The 18,580-nt window shown below is 36.1% G+C and overlaps 1 protein-coding gene across 1 annotated transcript; it reads right to left on the reverse strand.

Moving 5' to 3' along the window:
- Window positions 1–10,070: 10,070 nt before the first annotated feature.
- Window positions 10,071–17,686, reverse strand: LOC122412386 (uncharacterized). Its single transcript, XM_043421860.1, has 2 exons — window positions 15,948–17,686; window positions 10,071–10,559 (listed from the first exon to the last, which is right to left on the reverse strand). Exons 1-2 carry the CDS (start codon window positions 17,684–17,686, stop codon window positions 10,136–10,138), a joined length of 2,163 nt encoding a protein of 720 aa, XP_043277795.1. The 3' UTR covers window positions 10,071–10,135.
- Between the last annotated feature and the right edge of the window lie 894 nt (window positions 17,687–18,580).

The raw sequence follows: 18,580 nt of genomic DNA on the forward strand, positions 1-18,580 counted from the left end.
ACCTTCTTTTACGAACTTTAATTTATCTCTTTGTTTAAATTCATAAAAAACAACTGAATGACGAGCCATCAGAAAAAACAGTTTGCAACTTTCAATTTTAATCGTTTTTCTATTTACATTGAAATTAAATAATTCCGACAACTTTGCTGGAAAGTATAGAGAAAGTGTAGACTTATACACAATATCTTACAAAATTTCCAAAAATTGAAGCGGTTAGACGATTTTTTGAAAAACTCATATTTTCGTAAAATTCAAAATCTCATAAAATTTAAACCGCTCAACCGATATTCCCCAAATTCTTCCTATTTTCAGAGTCTATTTATAAAAAAAAAATTATTAATAAATCTCTAAATTTTCGAAAGTTAGAGCGTCGACACCATTTTTATGAAAATTTCAAAACGTCGTCATATTCGTATTTTTTTTTCAAATTCTGACAAAATGGCAAGAGTACGATTTCCGAGGCGCCAAGTTTTGACCATGCAGTCTTCATAATTAGCCCAAAATAAGATGTTTTTCAAGAGTAAAAAAAATCGAAATTTTGCCTTTAAGGGGGTGAAACGGGGGGTTGAAAGTTGAAGTATCATTATGATGTGTATGCTCCCTAATTTGGACCATGTAGCGCCCTTTTTTTTATCGGAAATAATACTACTTTGCAGTAAAATGAAAATCAAAATTGAAAAAAAAAAAAAAATTTAAGGGGGTGGAACGGTGATTTGGGGAAAATTCGTCGAAAACAATTCGTCGAATCACAATTCGTCAAATCATAATTCATCGAATCACAATCCTTTGAAAATTTGTCGAAAACTCGTTAGAAATACTGTTTTTGATTTTTGGGTGGGTCCAGAACATCACTCAATAGGGTTTGTAACGATGAGGCGCGTTTTTTTTTTAATTTATAAAAATGTTGAAATTCATTTCTCCATTCGACACATCTTTCATGTGTGTGCGGAATCGTTGGGTGGGTTTAAAGCACCTTCGGTGTGTGTACGGAATAGTTGGGCGGGCTTGGAACACCTATGATGTGTGTGCGGAATCGTTGGGTAGGTTTGAAGCACCTTCGATGTGTGTGCGGAATCGTTGAGCGGGTTTGAAACACCTGCGATGTGTGCGCGGAATCGTTGGGTGGGTTTGAAGCACTTTCGATGTGTGTGCGGAATCAATCGTAAAATCTTGGCGCATCCGAAATCGCACTTTCCCCAATGAATTGAAGTTATTTTTTGTAACAATGTTCGCTTATACTGCCAAATAAACAAATGAACGCAAATTGAAACAGGACATGGTAAACAACACAACACAACAACACAACAAGACAACCTCCACGTAGTGTTTTCCGGGTTACGCTAATAGTCCGCAATTTAGCGCACACATTTTGAAAATCAAGGCGCAATGTTTTAATACGGCATTGAAACACTATTAAAAATACTATTTTATACTTCGAAAAATCATTTCAACGCAAGATATTAATACCCTCACGTATTCGCGTGCGTTAGGAATTTATCATCAATAGCCAAAAAAACACTTTTTTTCAACTTCAAATGGTCATAACTCCTTAAGGAAGCCGAATTCGCAAAAATTTTATTCTTGTAATTCGTTTTAGAATGGTCGAAATATGAAGAATCAATCGTCAAATCTTGGCGCCTCGGAAATCGTACTCTCCCCGACAAAATTATCAGAGAATGAAAAGCTTGTATAGATTACCATCTGTATCTGCCCTGTATCTCAAACCGTTGCCTAATTATAAACGTTTGAATTTTACAGTGCCACAACACACACACACGCGCGCGCGCGCACATCCGGACATTTTTTCTAGATATAATTTTTCGATGATTTGGAACATTTTGAGCACATTGACATTGAAAACTAGAAAAAAAAATTTTTCATTGTCACAAAGCTTCCTCTATGAGGAAGCAAAAAACGACAAAAATATCTGGGATCTAACAATAAGTGGTTTTACAGCAGAAAAGTTTCAGATTACACATGATGATAATGATATTTCTCATCGAAATAATTTTGTGCACTATTTTTTTGTAGGAATAATATTTTTTTCACCACATATGCGCCGAAAGTTCCTCCTTCCGATTTCGGAAAGTTGAATTTAGGCACACATGCGTCAAAAGTTCAACTTTCCGAAATCGAAAGGTTGAATTTTCGATGCATGTGTGGTAAAAAATAGTAAACACTCCACGGGAGTGAAATTAGATCACCTCAAACCAATTCTGCCCGCGGTTTGAAGTAGTCTACTTTCCCTCCCTAGGTGTGTAATATACTATTCTTGCTCTCCTGCCCAAAAGTACGCACTTTCCGGATGTATTTTAGACCATCAAGAGCGATTTCCGTGGCCGGCTAATTACAGTGCGCTCTAACAGGATTTTTCAGCCCTCCGGGCGGAAAGTGGCAACTTTCGGCCCGCTGCGCGGGCCGAAGTTACCGCATTCCGCCTGCGTCGGACAGAAAAATCGTATACACTCCACGAGAGTGAAATTAGACCATCTCAAACCGCGTGCTTATCACCCTCGCCTTCGGCTCGGGTGACAATTCTGCCCGCGGTTTGAAGTAGTCTATTTTCCCTCCCTAGGTGTGTAATATACTATTTGCGCCTGGTGATAAATACATAATAATGCGCATATATACTAGCATTAACCCCCAGGCAACTACGCGCCCGCTTTAATTTTGACATCTGTCATATGCTCAGCGGCAGCTAATGATGCTTGGCGACAATTCGGCCACAGTAACGAATAACAAAAAAATAGAAACCACACATTCTAAGCCAGGAATAAAACTACCTTTCAAAAATTAAGCAACTGTTCAGTCGCCTATACACGTAAAAGAATAAAAAACGATGAAAATTCCAACAATCAAAATCACTACGATATATAAGTTCGTAAACTGTTTAAAATAAATTCGTAAAATCAGAAAATAATCGTTTATAAAATTGATCTTATACTAATATTGTTGATGTTTTAAATGCCCCCTCCCCCTGCCCCCACCTCCACACGCGCAAAAACTGCAGCTTCACTACGATTCGCGGGACTACCAATAAAAATGAATATCGTCAAGATTAAAAGTAATTTTCCACGTACTTTCGGCTATTCGCTCTGTGCACGTGGGCGAAGCCAAAAATCTAATACTACTGCACTAATAGTATTAGTGTATTCATGCATACTGCCAGCGCCACCATAAAGGGAACTCCAGCGTTTTTGGAGGAATACGTATTGGGATCTGACATGGAGGCGTGGCCAAGCTAAAAATGGCGCAGACCGGGGTGCAACGTACATGTATGTGTCACATCTTCGAGTGACTTATGCGTGTGTTAGTTGTCCATGTTGCACCCCGGTTGTAGTTCAAAATTTGACACCAGATGTCTCACGAATTTTGTCAGATTCCAATACACGACACACGCTCACTTTTAAAGTAGTATGTGTACGCGCACGGAGCGAATAGGGGCTCAAGAAAAATAGTATACAACTCACAGCCCGAGTGCTGAATGCCCGCGTCTTCACCTCGGCCTTTATATCACACACGCCAGGAAATCCAACTTTCAGGCCTTGGGTCGTAATATACTATGCAGGAGCACAAGTTAGACAAATTGCGATTCTGTCAAATTCACACGACTTTTACTAAGATCATTCTGTATACTGTCAATTTTCGTATGCGAATTTTTTTTTACGAACGATGGTTTATTTTAATGTTACCGTGCTTAACTTTATATTTTTTTTTCTCTCTTCAATGTCGAGCGAGGGCTCTAAGCTCTTCTTTACTTTCGAGCTGTTTTATCATCTAGTTCGCTGTTGTTGACGTATCCGGTAGTAGTTCCGTTGAAACCACTGGAGACTGCTACGACTCCTGGAGAAGCAGGCTCCTATTGACTCGATTATTATACCATTGTATAATTTTGCTTTTTAACCTCTAGAGAACCGGAAAATCGATATATCTGCTCGCCCTGTGATATGAATTTTGTATATCGTCGATACATGATACCAGACACTAATTTGGCCACTTCAAGGACTAATTGGGGGTTACCGTGTGTGGTAGTAAGATGTTTTTTCGTGATTTTTTTACGGCTAGGAAAAAACATGGATTTTAGAAAATTTAAAGGGTTTATTTATTATTGATATTTTAATTCTATAATTGCATTTTTTAACTCTGATATCTCAGGTAGATTTGGTGTAAAACTATTTCACAAGAACCCATATGTTCTTCCACGATTCTGGGGGAATAGTTTATCTGAGATTAAAAAAAACCAAAGCGCCTGAACTAAATTCATACAAAAATATCGAAAATTGAAGGATTATCACACTCTCAAAAACACAATTTAAATTTTCTAAAATGATTATGAAGAAACATATGAGTTCCTGTGGAGTAGTTTTAAATAAAATCCTTAAAATTTCATAAGCCTATGTTTTTTTTCTTACCGCAAAAAGATGGCAAAAAAATCCGGTTGTTAGACGGGACAACCCCCTTAAGCCTCAGATCCCGGGCGTATAAAGGTTATAAGTAGGCTCTATCCTGTTTGATCCCCGAATACTACCGATTAAAAATATGAGGAAGATGCGAATGATTGATAGAACTTGAGTGAATTCGCGGTGAAATTTTTATGTACAAAACACCGGATTAAACGCGGTTCAATATACTTTTGCCGCAAATTTCGGAAAATTACGAAGGGGCTGGAATTGACATCCAAGATTTTATTCTATATAGCGAAATAAACTTATATTTTTCGTAAGATGCTAACAAAATATATATTATGAAATTTCACATGAAAATTATTGTGCTCCAGAGCTGTTTTTTTATTTTAAAAAATGTACTCAACATTTACGACAGGAAATTTCATTTTTTCGTTGCTAATTTAAAAGAATGCCGACTGTTTCAAGGAGCGGGTAAGGGGGGAAACTTAATACCTTTAGAAGAAGCAGAAAATAAACAGATTCCTGCTGTAAACTTATTTTTTTTCCGCTTCGAAGCAAAATGCTCAGTCTATTTGGCTAATAAGGTCATAAATATATCGATCACTGTCTCGATTACATTGATATCCGAATAAGCTTACCGAAAAATAAGGAAAATTCTCTATCTTATCGAAGCCCAATCATCCATAAACTCTGAATTAAGGGGACAGGTCCGTAAATAATTGACAGACGAGATTCCCCGTTCGATGAGGGTGATTTCGCTGGCTCATGTTTAATGTTCAATGTTATTATTGTTTTGATACGTGCTGTACGAACGTTCAGTATCGTAAATAAAAAGAATGCCCCTAAGGTATTACGAAACATACACGAGGAGCATCGATCTATGTTTTTCTCGGAGTGATGACCTTGAGATGTATCCTTTTGCGAGAACAAAGAAGTAAGAACAGCGATAAAAGGTGGGGATGGGCTGAACTCTCGGTGGAAGTACCCCCGTGTTTCTACTTTCGTCGTTGAGCAACGGCCTTTGTTCGCAAATAAAATTTTTTTAAATCATTATTCTTCATTCGAATACGGTAACATCATATTTTGACATATCGATTGAAAATTTGCAGCTCTATTCTTCACTTTATTTTCCTATGAACAAAATAATAAATTTAGGAAATTTCAATTCGAACACAACATCTGAAGGTTCTGTTAGATTTCAATATTCGCATTTGTCTAGCGATTACGTCGGATTCCTCGCCTCGTTTGATTGATGATCAAAGAAACCTTTTCATAGCACAAATAATATAATCGAGCAAAGTAAGCTTTTTTCGGTTGATTTTTATACTTCAGCGCTTTGTTTCATCCTATCAGGAGAAAATGTACTCTCAAATATTTTTTCACGTAATCAATTTAAAAGTTCAGTTCTTCAAATCCCACCGGAGGCTATAAGGTCTCACCTTGGTTGCACTATAACGACTTTTCCATGCATAATACGGATACCTTATTTTACTTTTATCTTCCAAACACAGACTTCTCGATTCGTGTGTTATTCTTAAATCAATCTTTATTCTGTAATAGCCAATATTGCTGAAATAACAATGGACTCATGAATATCATGAAAAATAACCTTTCCAGTAAACTTTTTTTTCTTAGTGAAAGAAAAAAAATGTTTAATTTTATAAGAAAAAAACATTTTCAAGCTCGTTTTTCCGACCAGAACTCAAACTTGTCGAAGACTTTCTGCCTAATTCTCTTCAATACCGAGTTAAATTCTATTTAGCGATGTGACGTGACTCGTGAAATGAACTACGTGCCTAGACTCCTGACGAGATTCGTCTTTTTTTCTCTTTTTTATTTTTCCGCCTTGTCTTTCTTATTCTCTTTTATATCCTATGTTTGATGTTTCCTTTTTATAACCCGCTAGAAGATTTCCACGAAGCGGAAAATGAAAAAAATGTTGAGTATCAACAAACCCTCAGATAATTATTAGGAAATTTATTAAACATTTATCTCTCTTAGATTCGAGGTTTAGAAAACTTTCGAATTCCATTTTGAACTTTATCTTTTTTCATGATCAATCATTATTTGTTAATTTTATTTCTCGGCAAATTGACAAGCCGTGTATCAGTGAGAAGACTTTTATTTTTACATTCAGTTTTTTGCAGTCGAGCGACATCGACATCGTCCTACAATGATTATTCTTCCAATTGAACTCGTTTGCTATACGTGCATACGTGCATTTTTTCATAATTATTATCATTAGTGTATCGTTAAAGATTCGTTTAATTATCGTTTGATGATAATTAAATTATGTTGTCTATCTCTACGCTCTACGCTTAGAAAGCTCCCCATTAATTATTCTGGTTGATCTGCTCCATTTGTATTCGCGACTCTAAAAATGTGCAAATCTCAGATGAAAAAGAAAACAATTCTCCTTCGTCAATGACTTTATAAAACATCGATTGACCTTCTTTCTGTCCGGATTTCCGTGCTCGTTGTTATTGGTTTTTTCTTTTCATAGTGCAATTGTATGATATTTTTTTACAAATTTTGACTTTCTTAATATCTCACTGAGAAAATGGGTTTTTTCATAATACAGGAGCGCTCAGATGAAAAAAAATGTTTTCGACTTGATGATACTTCGACGCGCATACATGAATAGGAATCTTGTCGATTTCTGTTAAAAAATGGAATATTCTATTCTTTCGAGATCGTCGAAACAAAAGGCTTCCGCGTGCTTTTTTCCTCAGATTTCTTAGTCCCCTGCGCATCTATTTTCCATTCATGAGTTGCTGACTCGAATGAAGATACACTCTCAAAAAAATCATGGCGCGTGCAGTTTTTTTTTCGTATGCAATAACCGTGCGAAAAGATTGTCTCAGGAGTAATGTTCATAACTTCGAGGCAATTTTTCAAAATGTATTAAAATAATGAATTTTTTTCCCAGTCACCAAAAGTGGTAGAGCAACGCTTATTTCAATATACTTAGCCATTATACGGATCTTTTGAAATTTAGGGTGCTGGTTTCCATCGATCAGAATAAAAATTCGGTACATAATTTTAAGACTCCGAACTTTTCATTCAAGAATTGAAACTTACTACATAATTTTGATATCTCAAACTTTAATTCGAAAATTAACATTTGACCGAATTAAAAGTTGAATGAATTTAAATTATGTAAAAAAATTTAATTCGTTCAAATTTTATCCAAATGTTGACTCATTCGATTTTTTATTCCAGATTCCAAAGTATGTTCACAATTGAATGCATCAATAAAAAATTTAGCTGAATTAAAATTATCCACTAAATAAATTAATATCTTGTCTAGACCTAATTAAAATACCACGGAATTAAAATTTTTGTTTAATTCAGTGAATTAGAATGTGAATTGCAATTCAGTGTTGCTTCCATATTCATACTACTAGAGTTTAATTTTTATTCAACAAATTTTCATTTGAAGTCAATATTGCGTGTGATGTACCACAATATTAATTTCTTGAGTTATTATATAGCTCATTTAATTTTGACCTTTTCAAGTTGGCTTATCAAGTTGAAGAAAAATAGATTTATATTCGGTTATAACACAATAGAAATGAATTAAAATTAAGGTATAACAGAATTAAAATTTTACGATTTTTGTACCCTTCCCTGTGTATCTTGATTTAATTTTATGTTAAATAACATAATATAAATAATATCATAAAATTAAATCAAAATGAAATCGTAAAATTTTAATTTTGTTACACTTCATTTTAATTCATTCTTCAATTTTAATTCAATATTTTTACTCTCGATAAAATTGAAATAGTTCCAACAACTCGTGGTTTCAGTTTAAATCATATTTATTTGTACTTTTATTTAAGATTTTAACATTCAACTATAAATAAATACCACAACGGCGTGTCATAGGTCCGTTTATTTTAGAGTCGGTTCAAAAGACAAAAAAGATATTTTGAAAAAAAGTCCTCCTAATTTAGTACCTAAAAGAAACATCACATGTACAGATCAAAATGCAGTTACACCGAGAGTTACACAAACATATATTTCACGTCAGCAGGCCACAAAACACCAGAAGGATTGAAAATTTCGTTCCAAAATTTTATAGCCATGAACGTATTTTTATTCTCAAAATTAACTTATCGCAAAAAAAATCTATGTGTGTATGTTCATTCCACTATGAAATCCTAGTTTATTGAATATCGAAAAACCGTAATTTATGTGTATGATTTGAGCTGCCACCAGAGATGTATCGATGAAATGACACAAATTCATATGGGGACGTATTTATCACTACAATAGTTTAGATCAGCAAATTTGAGGACGAGATAAAGAATGTATGATGTATCCAACCACTGTTCATTTTGGTTGAAAATTGTTCTTGCAATCTGTAAGTTTTTCTCCCACCTGGAGCTCGCTGGAGAGAAGTATCTTCGTGAAGATTTCAGCGGAAGAAATGCACTATATATAAGCAATCCACGCGCGTAACTTTATATACGCATGTACACAAGAGGAAATGCTTTTTCCTTGGGTGTCCTAATTTAATTTTTCGTCCTGGCCCGTTGTTTCCGTCGACTCTGTTCGTTCGTACATCTTCGCAGCATCTCAATTTCCTGGCTAAGTGCAATCTCACGCGCGCGATCACAAATCCGTTTGTTTAAATCCAGAACAAAGAAGTGGCTTGTAGTGTGAACCACGTGAGCGTTACGCAATGATCTGTTTTACGGTCCTGAGTTATACTTATTTTGTCTCGTGAATGAAATGATTTCATAAGAAATGACGGCGAAAAACATTAATTGTTGGATCAAGATCAATAAGATTGCAAACATTAAAAAAGTCGTGTTATAATTTGTACAGAGCACGTATGAGGGATTCTCTGTCAAACTGGTCACTTTTTTTTCGACCATCTCAGATCTACCCCATAACTGATCATATCAAAGTACTACTAAAAAGCACTCTATGTGAATTTTTTCAGATTTTTAAATTCATAATTTTAGAAAATATCGTTTTTTTTATCAAATGGATATATCTCGGAAACTTGAAGTAACTGAAAAAAAATGTTTTCACATAAAAGTTGTAGTTTCGTGTTAGCTTTCGAGCGGACGACTCAAAATAATTTTTACGTTCTGGTAACGATGATTTTTTACGGAAAAAAGGGAGAATTATTTTTTTATTCAGAAACAGCCATTTTTTTGGGTTTGTTTGAAAAAATTACAGAGTTTTCCAATATGTCTGACGATATCGCAAAAAAATCGCCAGAGTGGCACGGATCGAGGTTCTAGGGTAAAAAAAATGAAATTACAAAAATTAATTTTTTCATACCTGGTACCTCGATCCGTACCACTCTGGCAATTTTTTTACGAGATCATCAAACATACTGAAAGACTCTGTAATTTTTTCAGCCAAAAAAATGCCTGTTTCTGAATAAAAAAATAATTCTCCCCGTTTTTAGTAAAAAGTCATCGTTACCAGAACGTAAAAATTATTTCGAGTCATCCACTCGAAAGCTAACACGAAACTACAACTTTTATGTAAATACATTTTTTTTCAGTTACTTCAAGTTTCCGAGATATATTCATTTGAAAAAAAAAACAATATTTTCTAAAATTATGAATTTAAAAATCTGAAAAAAATCACATAGAGTGCCGTTTAGTAGCACTTTGATATAATCAGTTATGAAGTAGATCTGAGATGGTCGAGAAGAAAGTGGCTGGTTTGAGAGAGAATCCCTCGTATATGGTGAGAATTTATCAATTCAACATCAAGCGAGAAACGGGTTTTTTAAATTTCACAGCGAAATATATTTCTCCGAAAAAAACAAGTGTACTGATAAGTAAGCCGATTCCAAGGCCTGCCAAGGTCATCGATATGTGACCCAAGGTCAAACTAGAATGTTTTTTATCCTCCTTCAGTTCCAAACGACTCGCAACTATTTTTCCTGTCTCAAGCATTTGTCGATACCACATTATAATGAGACCAGCCTGTTGCATCCTCAGAATGAGACGATCGATTCTCTCCACGTAGGGTGAATCGTATCTGGCGAGATAGGCGACGGAATACGTCGCTGGACATTCCTCTACCATGTGTAGCATTAATCTATTTGTTTCCGGATCATAATACGCCGTCAAATTCTCCAATTTAAACGAAGAATGAAGTGCTAACGACATCTTCTCCCTGTAACAACACGTCAAACAGAAAACAACAACTGCTTTATTATATCGTCCCTTCCATTTTTAATAACAAGTAATTAAAACGAAGGCAAACATTGCTTAAAAATGCTTTCGAGATAATCCTATAATGATGGCTATAAGAATACACAATCAAAAATTTAATGCCAGTGTTCGAACATCATTATTTATTGTTCTTACGAAAATTCAGTATTGATTGTGACAGATCCCCAGGGTGGTACATAAGAAGAGCCGTTTTCTGGTTGCTATAGAAAGATAAACCACGACCCCGATTTTGTGAACCCCGTTCGATAGAATTTGCTTCCCCAATGCACCGAGTATTGATTGATTTGTATCGGGTAGCAGGGGAACCATCGGTCAATTCCAACCTTGCATGAGATGCCCAGGAATGGTGGGGAATGGGCCGTACAGTGAAAATCCATGAAACGTTTGACAGAAGTCAGATTTGCGTACTTCAAGCTTGCAGTGATCTAATGGGTTTAAAAAAAACACAATTTTTGACCTAATTTTTATGAAATATTGAGTCAAGGTGGAGTTTCCGCTGTCGGGTTAACTTCAAGATTAAAATCTTTTGTTGATTTTTGAATAAATAAAAAAATCGAGAAAATGTCAGTGAATTCAGAAACATAAATCGAAACTTTCATTCCCTTTTGATATGTTATCCCAAACTCCATAATTCCCGCTAACAAGCGGAGTTACACCGCTTCTCTTAGTCGTCGAGTTGTCGAGAATCCGCACAACCTTTTGTCCTCTTGACATTTCCTCTAAACGCCCTGAGTTTTTGAGAAACGCCGCAATTTTTGAAACTCCTCGTTTTTCGTTAATACCAGAATAGCTTTGGGAAAAAAATCGTACGGTATTTTATAAAAAACGAAAATAAAACTTTTGCTATCCCCCTGAAAGCTGTTATGGAGGAAAGTGAAGAAAAGAATTCCTTCTATAGATAGACAGCCAGTTTACGAAGGCCAAAAATTTGTCGGTAAACGGCTCTGTTGTAAAGTTCATTAAATTCGATTTATTGTAATTTTTGATTGAGCTGTCAAATCTTTATTGTGGGCAGAAATTTCGACAGCGACAGGTCACCCAAGCTTTTGAGCGGGAATGTATGTAAGAATAAATGTTTCAACATCCATTTCGTACGCGAAACAACAAATACGTCAAGTTCCAAATTTCAATTCGTTAAGAACTTTCATTAATAACAATTCACATTTCAACTCATTAATAACTATTGAAAAAATTCCCAATTCGAAGAATTTTCGAAAAATCGTGTCGAGCAAAACTATATTGACAAAATGTCAAAGATGGTTTGAATTCCAAGCTGTCATTTTGACAGGACGAAAAAACGTTGTTTTTTCTGAATGAATTTAGCCCCACAATTGTCGTGTTTCAAGAACTAATGGAAATCGCGGAAAAGCGATGACAATTCACGCGTCACAACCTTACTTTATAAAAAAGCATATAGGGGTTTATTTGCGCGCTGCAGCACCCAAGAAAAGCTTATAACCACTCGCATATACACAACTGTCAAATTGACAGTACACAATTGTCAAACTGACGCCAGGACTCCGTCTTTGAAAGCTCCAGCGACCAATCACAGTACGAATAAAACACGACAACATTGCCCCCCCCCCCCCCCCCCCCTGTTGGTGACCAACTTCAGGCGCTACTCACCAACTTTTTAGAATGGGATATGAGTTATTGGAACGTTGAAAAAAAAATCGTATTTTTGGTTCTGCTCAATTTATCGAAGTATTTTGATATTTTCAAGTGCTAATCACTCTATGTTAAATCTGTTATATACATGCATTCGGGTGATCGAATTACATGGATACTAAACCATCAGAAAATTAATTAAAAAATTGAGATAGCTACAGAACGTCACGTTGTGCTATTAGGACTTTATTCTTAAGGAAGTTGAGGCATTAGAATGAAAATGATGTCATCGCTTTTAAATCGATTACATCTTATAAAGTGAAGTGTAAAAAAAATCAGTTTAATTTTCAGACAGTTTAGGAGCGTCGTTGCTGAAAAAATCAATAACCATTTGGACCAAATAACATGTAATCTTATGGAAGTCTAGAAACATTCAGTGATATCTCCGTTAAAAATGATGCTAAAAATATGAAATTTTTTGGGCAACATGAGCAAAGCTTGCTGAATAATGTCAATTTTTCAGATTTATTATAGGAGATTTGCTGAGATTATATTAATAATAATCTGTTTCCCGTGCAGTTTTTTGAGGCTAGGATCGTCACCGTTCGTGTTTTCGACTGAGCTTTCACCAGTTTTTCGTCTTTTTATCCTCAACTTTTCTTTAAAGTGTATGCAACATTGCCAAACTGTAAACTAGCCTAACTTTTGAAAGGTACAAATCATCATAACTTTTGGGTAAAAAAAATGACTGTACAGCCTCAACTTCCTTAAAATTTCACCTTATGCAGCCTGTTTGTTGCCAACAACAGTAAGAAACATGGGGACAAGTACATTTATGTTTTATGTCACCTGGACAGTAGTCTCAGTGAAACCCTATGTGACACTCATGTAGTCCAAAAAACAAATACACGATGATTTATAAGAAGTTGTTTGATCTATTCTCTATATCTATACTAAAGGTAAAAAAAAAAACCATTTCAAACGTAGTGAATAAAAAAAATGAATCTGCTAAATCTTGGTAGTCAGTTACTTGCCAGCACCAGTAAGATATTATATGTAGGGTAATATGGGGCAAAATGGACACATGGGGCAAAACGGACACATTGTCCATTTTGCCCCATAAAGTTGAATTCCGGGGCAAAATGGACTTTCCCGAAACTAAAATTTCCTAAAATGCATAAAATTTTTTTTTCAGTTCCAAATCATGTCCTGACCATAAATCATGGTAAATTGTTGAATTCCACGGTGACATCCCCAAAAAATTCAAGTTTCAGAGCGAAATAGATCCCGAACTACTTTCTCACTATTTATTCCCTTTTTTTACTTATTTTCAAAAACCACAATAGTAATCAAAGTACGAATAAGGAAAAAAGGTTTTTTATTCATTTTTTACAAAAATCGCACTCATAGCTGACATCTTCGTCTTCAACACTTGTACACAAGGTGTGTGCCCATTTTTTGCATGTTACACAATAAATCCAATCTTCAGAGGACAACGAATATGGGAATGTGGGCCAAAGTGGACACCCGGGGTAAAGTGGGCACTTGAAAAATTGTACATTTTGGGGCAAAGTGGGCACTTCCAAAAGTGAAGAAAAAAATAATTTTCAACATTTTTTTTTTCAACTTAGATTCTGGTTTCATAACCACTTCTACAAGTTTTTATGTGTTATTGCTCAATTAATTTGGGATAATAAACGAAAAACTTGGAAAATGTTGAATATAAAAATTAAAAATTTACTTTTTTTGTCAAATTTGTAATTTTACGAAATGGTTATTTTTTTTGTATTAATTACAAAAATCGCATCGGTAACTGACGTCATTGTCGTCGACACCTGCACATGGCAAAAATTTAGCGGGCTTCTTCGGTTTTCTCGATTTTGTTGATTTTTTTTATTGTAAAAGAAAATTTCGCGTGCCACCAGTGAATTAATTTTTTTTTCATCAATTTTTGTACGAGATAGTCAAGAAAGAAATGGGATAAAGATAGTTTTCTGTGAAAGAAGGATATTTAGAGTTGAGAGCTAAGTTTCTGATGAGGGAAGGAAAAATGGGTCCAGTGGCAAAAAATTTGGAATTTTTAATCGAAAGTGAGATTGGATCGGGGCTGCGTTCTCCTCCTTGCAGTGTTTGGTTTCTCATTTTCTTTCAATATTTTCCAGGTGACGTGATCCAGTGATTTCGTAACATTTTGAACAGTGCGGATGATGTTTATTCTTAAAACTAATTTTCAAATCAACTACGCACATGGAAAGGTACAATTCATATTTTGAGACGGGTGATTACTATGTGAGTTGCGTTTTGCCAAATGGAGGTAAGCGCGAACATTCACAATTTTAATAACTTCCTCTTACCAAAATTTCATTATAAAAAAAAAGGGGCAAAGTGGGCATAAAAATTTTTCCTCGCAACGAAGTGCCCATTTTGCCCCGTTTTCATTTTTTTTTTCAAAAATTCAAATTTCTTCCAATTTGATTGTACATGTGTGAAAATTAGTTTAAATTGTCATTTGAGCATTTTTTTTTCTCGGAGCAGGTGCCCACTTTGACCCATAATTTCTTTTTTTAAGGATATGGAAAATAAGCATGGGGATTCAGTTTTTGGACACAACAGTAGACGAAAGACCATATGTAAACCGATACATGTAGCTTAATCGCTTAGGGTGCCCACTTTGCCCCACATTCCCTTATAACCCTTCGCAAAAAATGCAAAAAACGTCTTCAAAAGACGAGGACTTGGCTGTCTTGGGTGAGCATTTTTTCTGTCTGCTAAACTGCTACATTTCGAAAAATGTCGATATTTTGATTTTTATGCCTCTTGGAGGCTCTGTGTCCGTTGTGCCCCGGAAAATTTTTTTGAAGAAATTCCGGAAACTAGGGCCATGAATCGATGGTGGGACTCCGATATAGTGCGAACACCAAATATATCCCAACACGATGGACCCAAAGTTGATTTTTTACATTCCTCAAAAACATGACAGAAATGGGATATAAGATTTGACTCATTTCTTTTCATTTACATCCAAGGAATGGAGCCTGAGTGGTCCCATTTCTTTTCCCATATTACCGAGTTGACATTCTATTCGGGAACAGTCGCTTAGAACGACTGTATTTCGAAAAATGTCGGTTGTTCGATTTTTATGCCTCTAAGGGGCGGTGTCCGTTTTGCCCCGAAATTTTTTTTTTTACGAAATTCGGAAAACAAGGACTGGGCATCAATTTTGGGACTCAAAAATAATTGAAAGACCATATGTTCATCAATGAAACTTGCTTAAATCCTTAAGTGTCCATTTTGCCTCACATTACCCTATTTATGCGTATCTCTGGCGTCTTGACAATAAAATAATTCTTTCAAATTGTGCTGTCAAATTTACTGTCGTGCAGCATTACAGTTTGCATGCAATTCAATTCAGAAACAAAATCTTGTAATCTTGTTGCTGTTTATACTCGATTTTTCATTTTTGACAGCACGTCCGTCTATATATCTGGGTAATTCTGTTTATATCACCAATTATGAGTGATGTGAAATCGAACAAAGTACTGCCACACTGGACGATCATCGATGGAATCGATGAGATCGAGAATCGTTCAAATATTGAAAACTCGATCTTTCATATCATTACTGCCCTATTGTTTACTTCAAATAATGAGTTATCGTTGACGAGAAGTTTGTTAAGCAACGAATAATGTGATTAGTGATGAATATGAGGGGCGGAAATTACCTGTAAGCAACCATATCATATGTTTTCGTATCTCCTTCCAGAAATTCCACTTTTCTTCGTATCTTTTCTAACGTCGGTGAACCATCAGTCGGTATGCTATGCATCAGGTTAACGTATTTCGTAACGATCGAACAATTCGTTTCAGCGACTTGTTGGAGCGTTTGAATTTGTGGATAATAAAGAATTTTGCTCAAACTTGAGACCAGATAGCTCTCGTACAGACCGATAACGATGAGACCGAAAAATAGTGTCCCAAAGAGAAAAACTCTCTCGACAATGGTTTTTCCACCTCGCAGCGGCGATCCAGCGAGTATTAAGAGATCGCAAATCTGAAGTAATCCTTTAGGGAGCTCCGGTGGTTTCTTAATAATTCTCCTTCGATCGAGTCTTTCCAAAACGGTCATTTTTGAGCGTTTACTTAATCCTGACGATTCGCAAGCGTCGAAGCCCAAATACCGGAATCTCCGGGGGTCCGATTCTGACTTCATATTAGCCGACAATTCGATTATCGGTTCAACTCTGCCGAGAGACTTATTATCACGGAATAAAGCATCCAGTCGTTGAATCAGGAGCCATAAAAGAGCAATTGCAAAGTTGTAAGCTATGAGCAGAAGCCAGAGATCGGTAGTAAATGGCAAAAAGGGAAAAAAATATTTCGGCACCCGCTTCGATGAATGGGCCACCACGCACAGTTTGTCCTCCAATGTAGCTGCGGTGAACTGGTAACGGCCCTCGTAGAATTTTGTCAAGTAACTAGTAAATATGACCTCCGCTTTCGGTTTGGAATTGAAGGTTTGGATCGCCGCTTCGAACCGATCGGTTTTACTCGTAGGTAGTACGAGGATGTTGAAAACAGCGGACAAACGTTCCTCGAGAAGTTTCATAACTTTTGCATCCAGCTTTTCGTAAACTATTTTATTATTCCCAATCTTGCTAATTTTCATCATAAGCGATGGAAAAACCGTAACGTCTATCGGATAATCATTCAAATTTATAAAATCTTCGAATATGAGTCTCTCATCGGTGCCGCGTTCAGACCGATTCCAGGGACATGGGAGCTCGTCAAACGATCTTCGATCGTCGCAAATTTCTCTCTCCAAATCCAACTTTTGGACTCTTCCATATTCGTTACCCGTCTTTTCGAAAGGTAAATATCGGTAGACATAGCGAAACTTTTCTTTCAAAGATGAAACGAGGATCCTGCTGACACTTCGTTCATTCCAAACGTATCGGAACAACGAATTTTTCCAATCATCCGATCCTTCACTATCCTTCAAACAAAAAATCAGATACCGATTTTCCGATCGCCAAAAATTCTCGATCTCCTTCATCCTAGCCGTTAGAAGCTCGTGGTCGTCGATCAGAATGATCCAGGTCATGCCATCCGGTAAATCGTTCGATTCTTTCGCAAAATCCTCAACATCGTACTGGTAGAAATCGAAAAATCGTCGGTGAACATATTCCATCGCGATCTCATGATTTTTACTCTGAAAGCCGAAGCGGCCGATGGCAACTACGAGATAATCGAAATCCGTGTAACTTAACACGGAGTCTAGTACACGATAAAAATTTTCGGAACTTTCAATCGGCAATTCATCTTTGCTGGGAGATTTATTGACGATCGAAAATCTTTCCAGCACTTGCACCGATTTGTTCGAACTATTCTGACCGATGCACAATGTTGCGGTCGAGATTAATACCATCAGGAATGTTAGAATCGATGCTTCGAACGCCAACATTTTTCTTGTATTCACAATGATCGTTTATTCACCAAACTTTTTTTGGTCGTCCATAAACTTGTTGAAAATACGAAAAATGAAGAAACGGAATAATACTGTATGAGAAATTGATCAGGTGATGCGATTCGGGAGATAACGTTGTGTCCGAGTACGTGCTTTCCTCACATGTTACGATAGTGAGCTTTCCCACAGAACTTGTTATTTATCAGAACATAAATTTGCGACGAAGCGATACTTGAGGATTCGTCTGGACCGTTTATTTTGGCAGGTTCGATCTGGTTCCAAGTTTGAAGACTAATAAGGATCGTAATCACTGGGAAGCGGAGACGGGAAATAATTAATGAAACGTTCGCAAAAACTTATCAAATAAATCAATGTAAACAGTCTGAAAAATCTGCTAAGCACCTGAGACTTCGGTAACTTTTAATCACTAAATTGCGGATAAAAATATATAAGTTCGCATATCTTCTCAAACGTCTTCCCCAAGATAAGATATTTCGAGGTAGAAAAAACTCAGGTATTTCGTTTTGAGAGGGCCACGAGACGGCGACGAACTGAAACGACGAAACGACGATTGACTGAAAGGCAGGTGTTGAATTTACAGGTGGAAAAATAAAAGTGTGATGACGCAGGCTTGTTGTACCCTGTAATTTCGAGGTAATTATTGTATTTATGTACATTGAAAATTGCCTCGATTTTACGAGCTTCCTTTCGTACTTGCTATTATTTTTATCGCTACAAATAACAAACTCGTTTTTTCTTCATTATGAATCATTTACATTTAGCTACTGTACTCGTACGTGTGATCTTCATTCCCATTTGGATCGGTGCACGTCATGAAAAAGGAGTCTGATTTATTCATGAAGAACACATACGTGCATATGGGGCATTCCA

This window comes from Venturia canescens, chromosome 6 (genome assembly GCF_019457755.1).
Source record: "Venturia canescens isolate UGA chromosome 6, ASM1945775v1, whole genome shotgun sequence".
NCBI classification, from domain to species: domain Eukaryota; kingdom Metazoa; phylum Arthropoda; class Insecta; order Hymenoptera; family Ichneumonidae; genus Venturia; species Venturia canescens.

What these genes read in the sequence shown, in the direction of transcription:
- LOC122412386 (XM_043421860.1), bottom strand. Translation starts at nt 17,686, where the DNA reads ATGTTGGCGTTCGAAGCATCGATTCTAACATTCCTGATGGTATTAATC. An exon ending in TATGATATGGTTGCTTACAG is followed by an intron (nt 10,560 to 15,947) that starts GTAATTTCCGCC and finishes GTGTTGTTACAG; the next exon opens with GGAGAAGATGTCGTTAGCAC.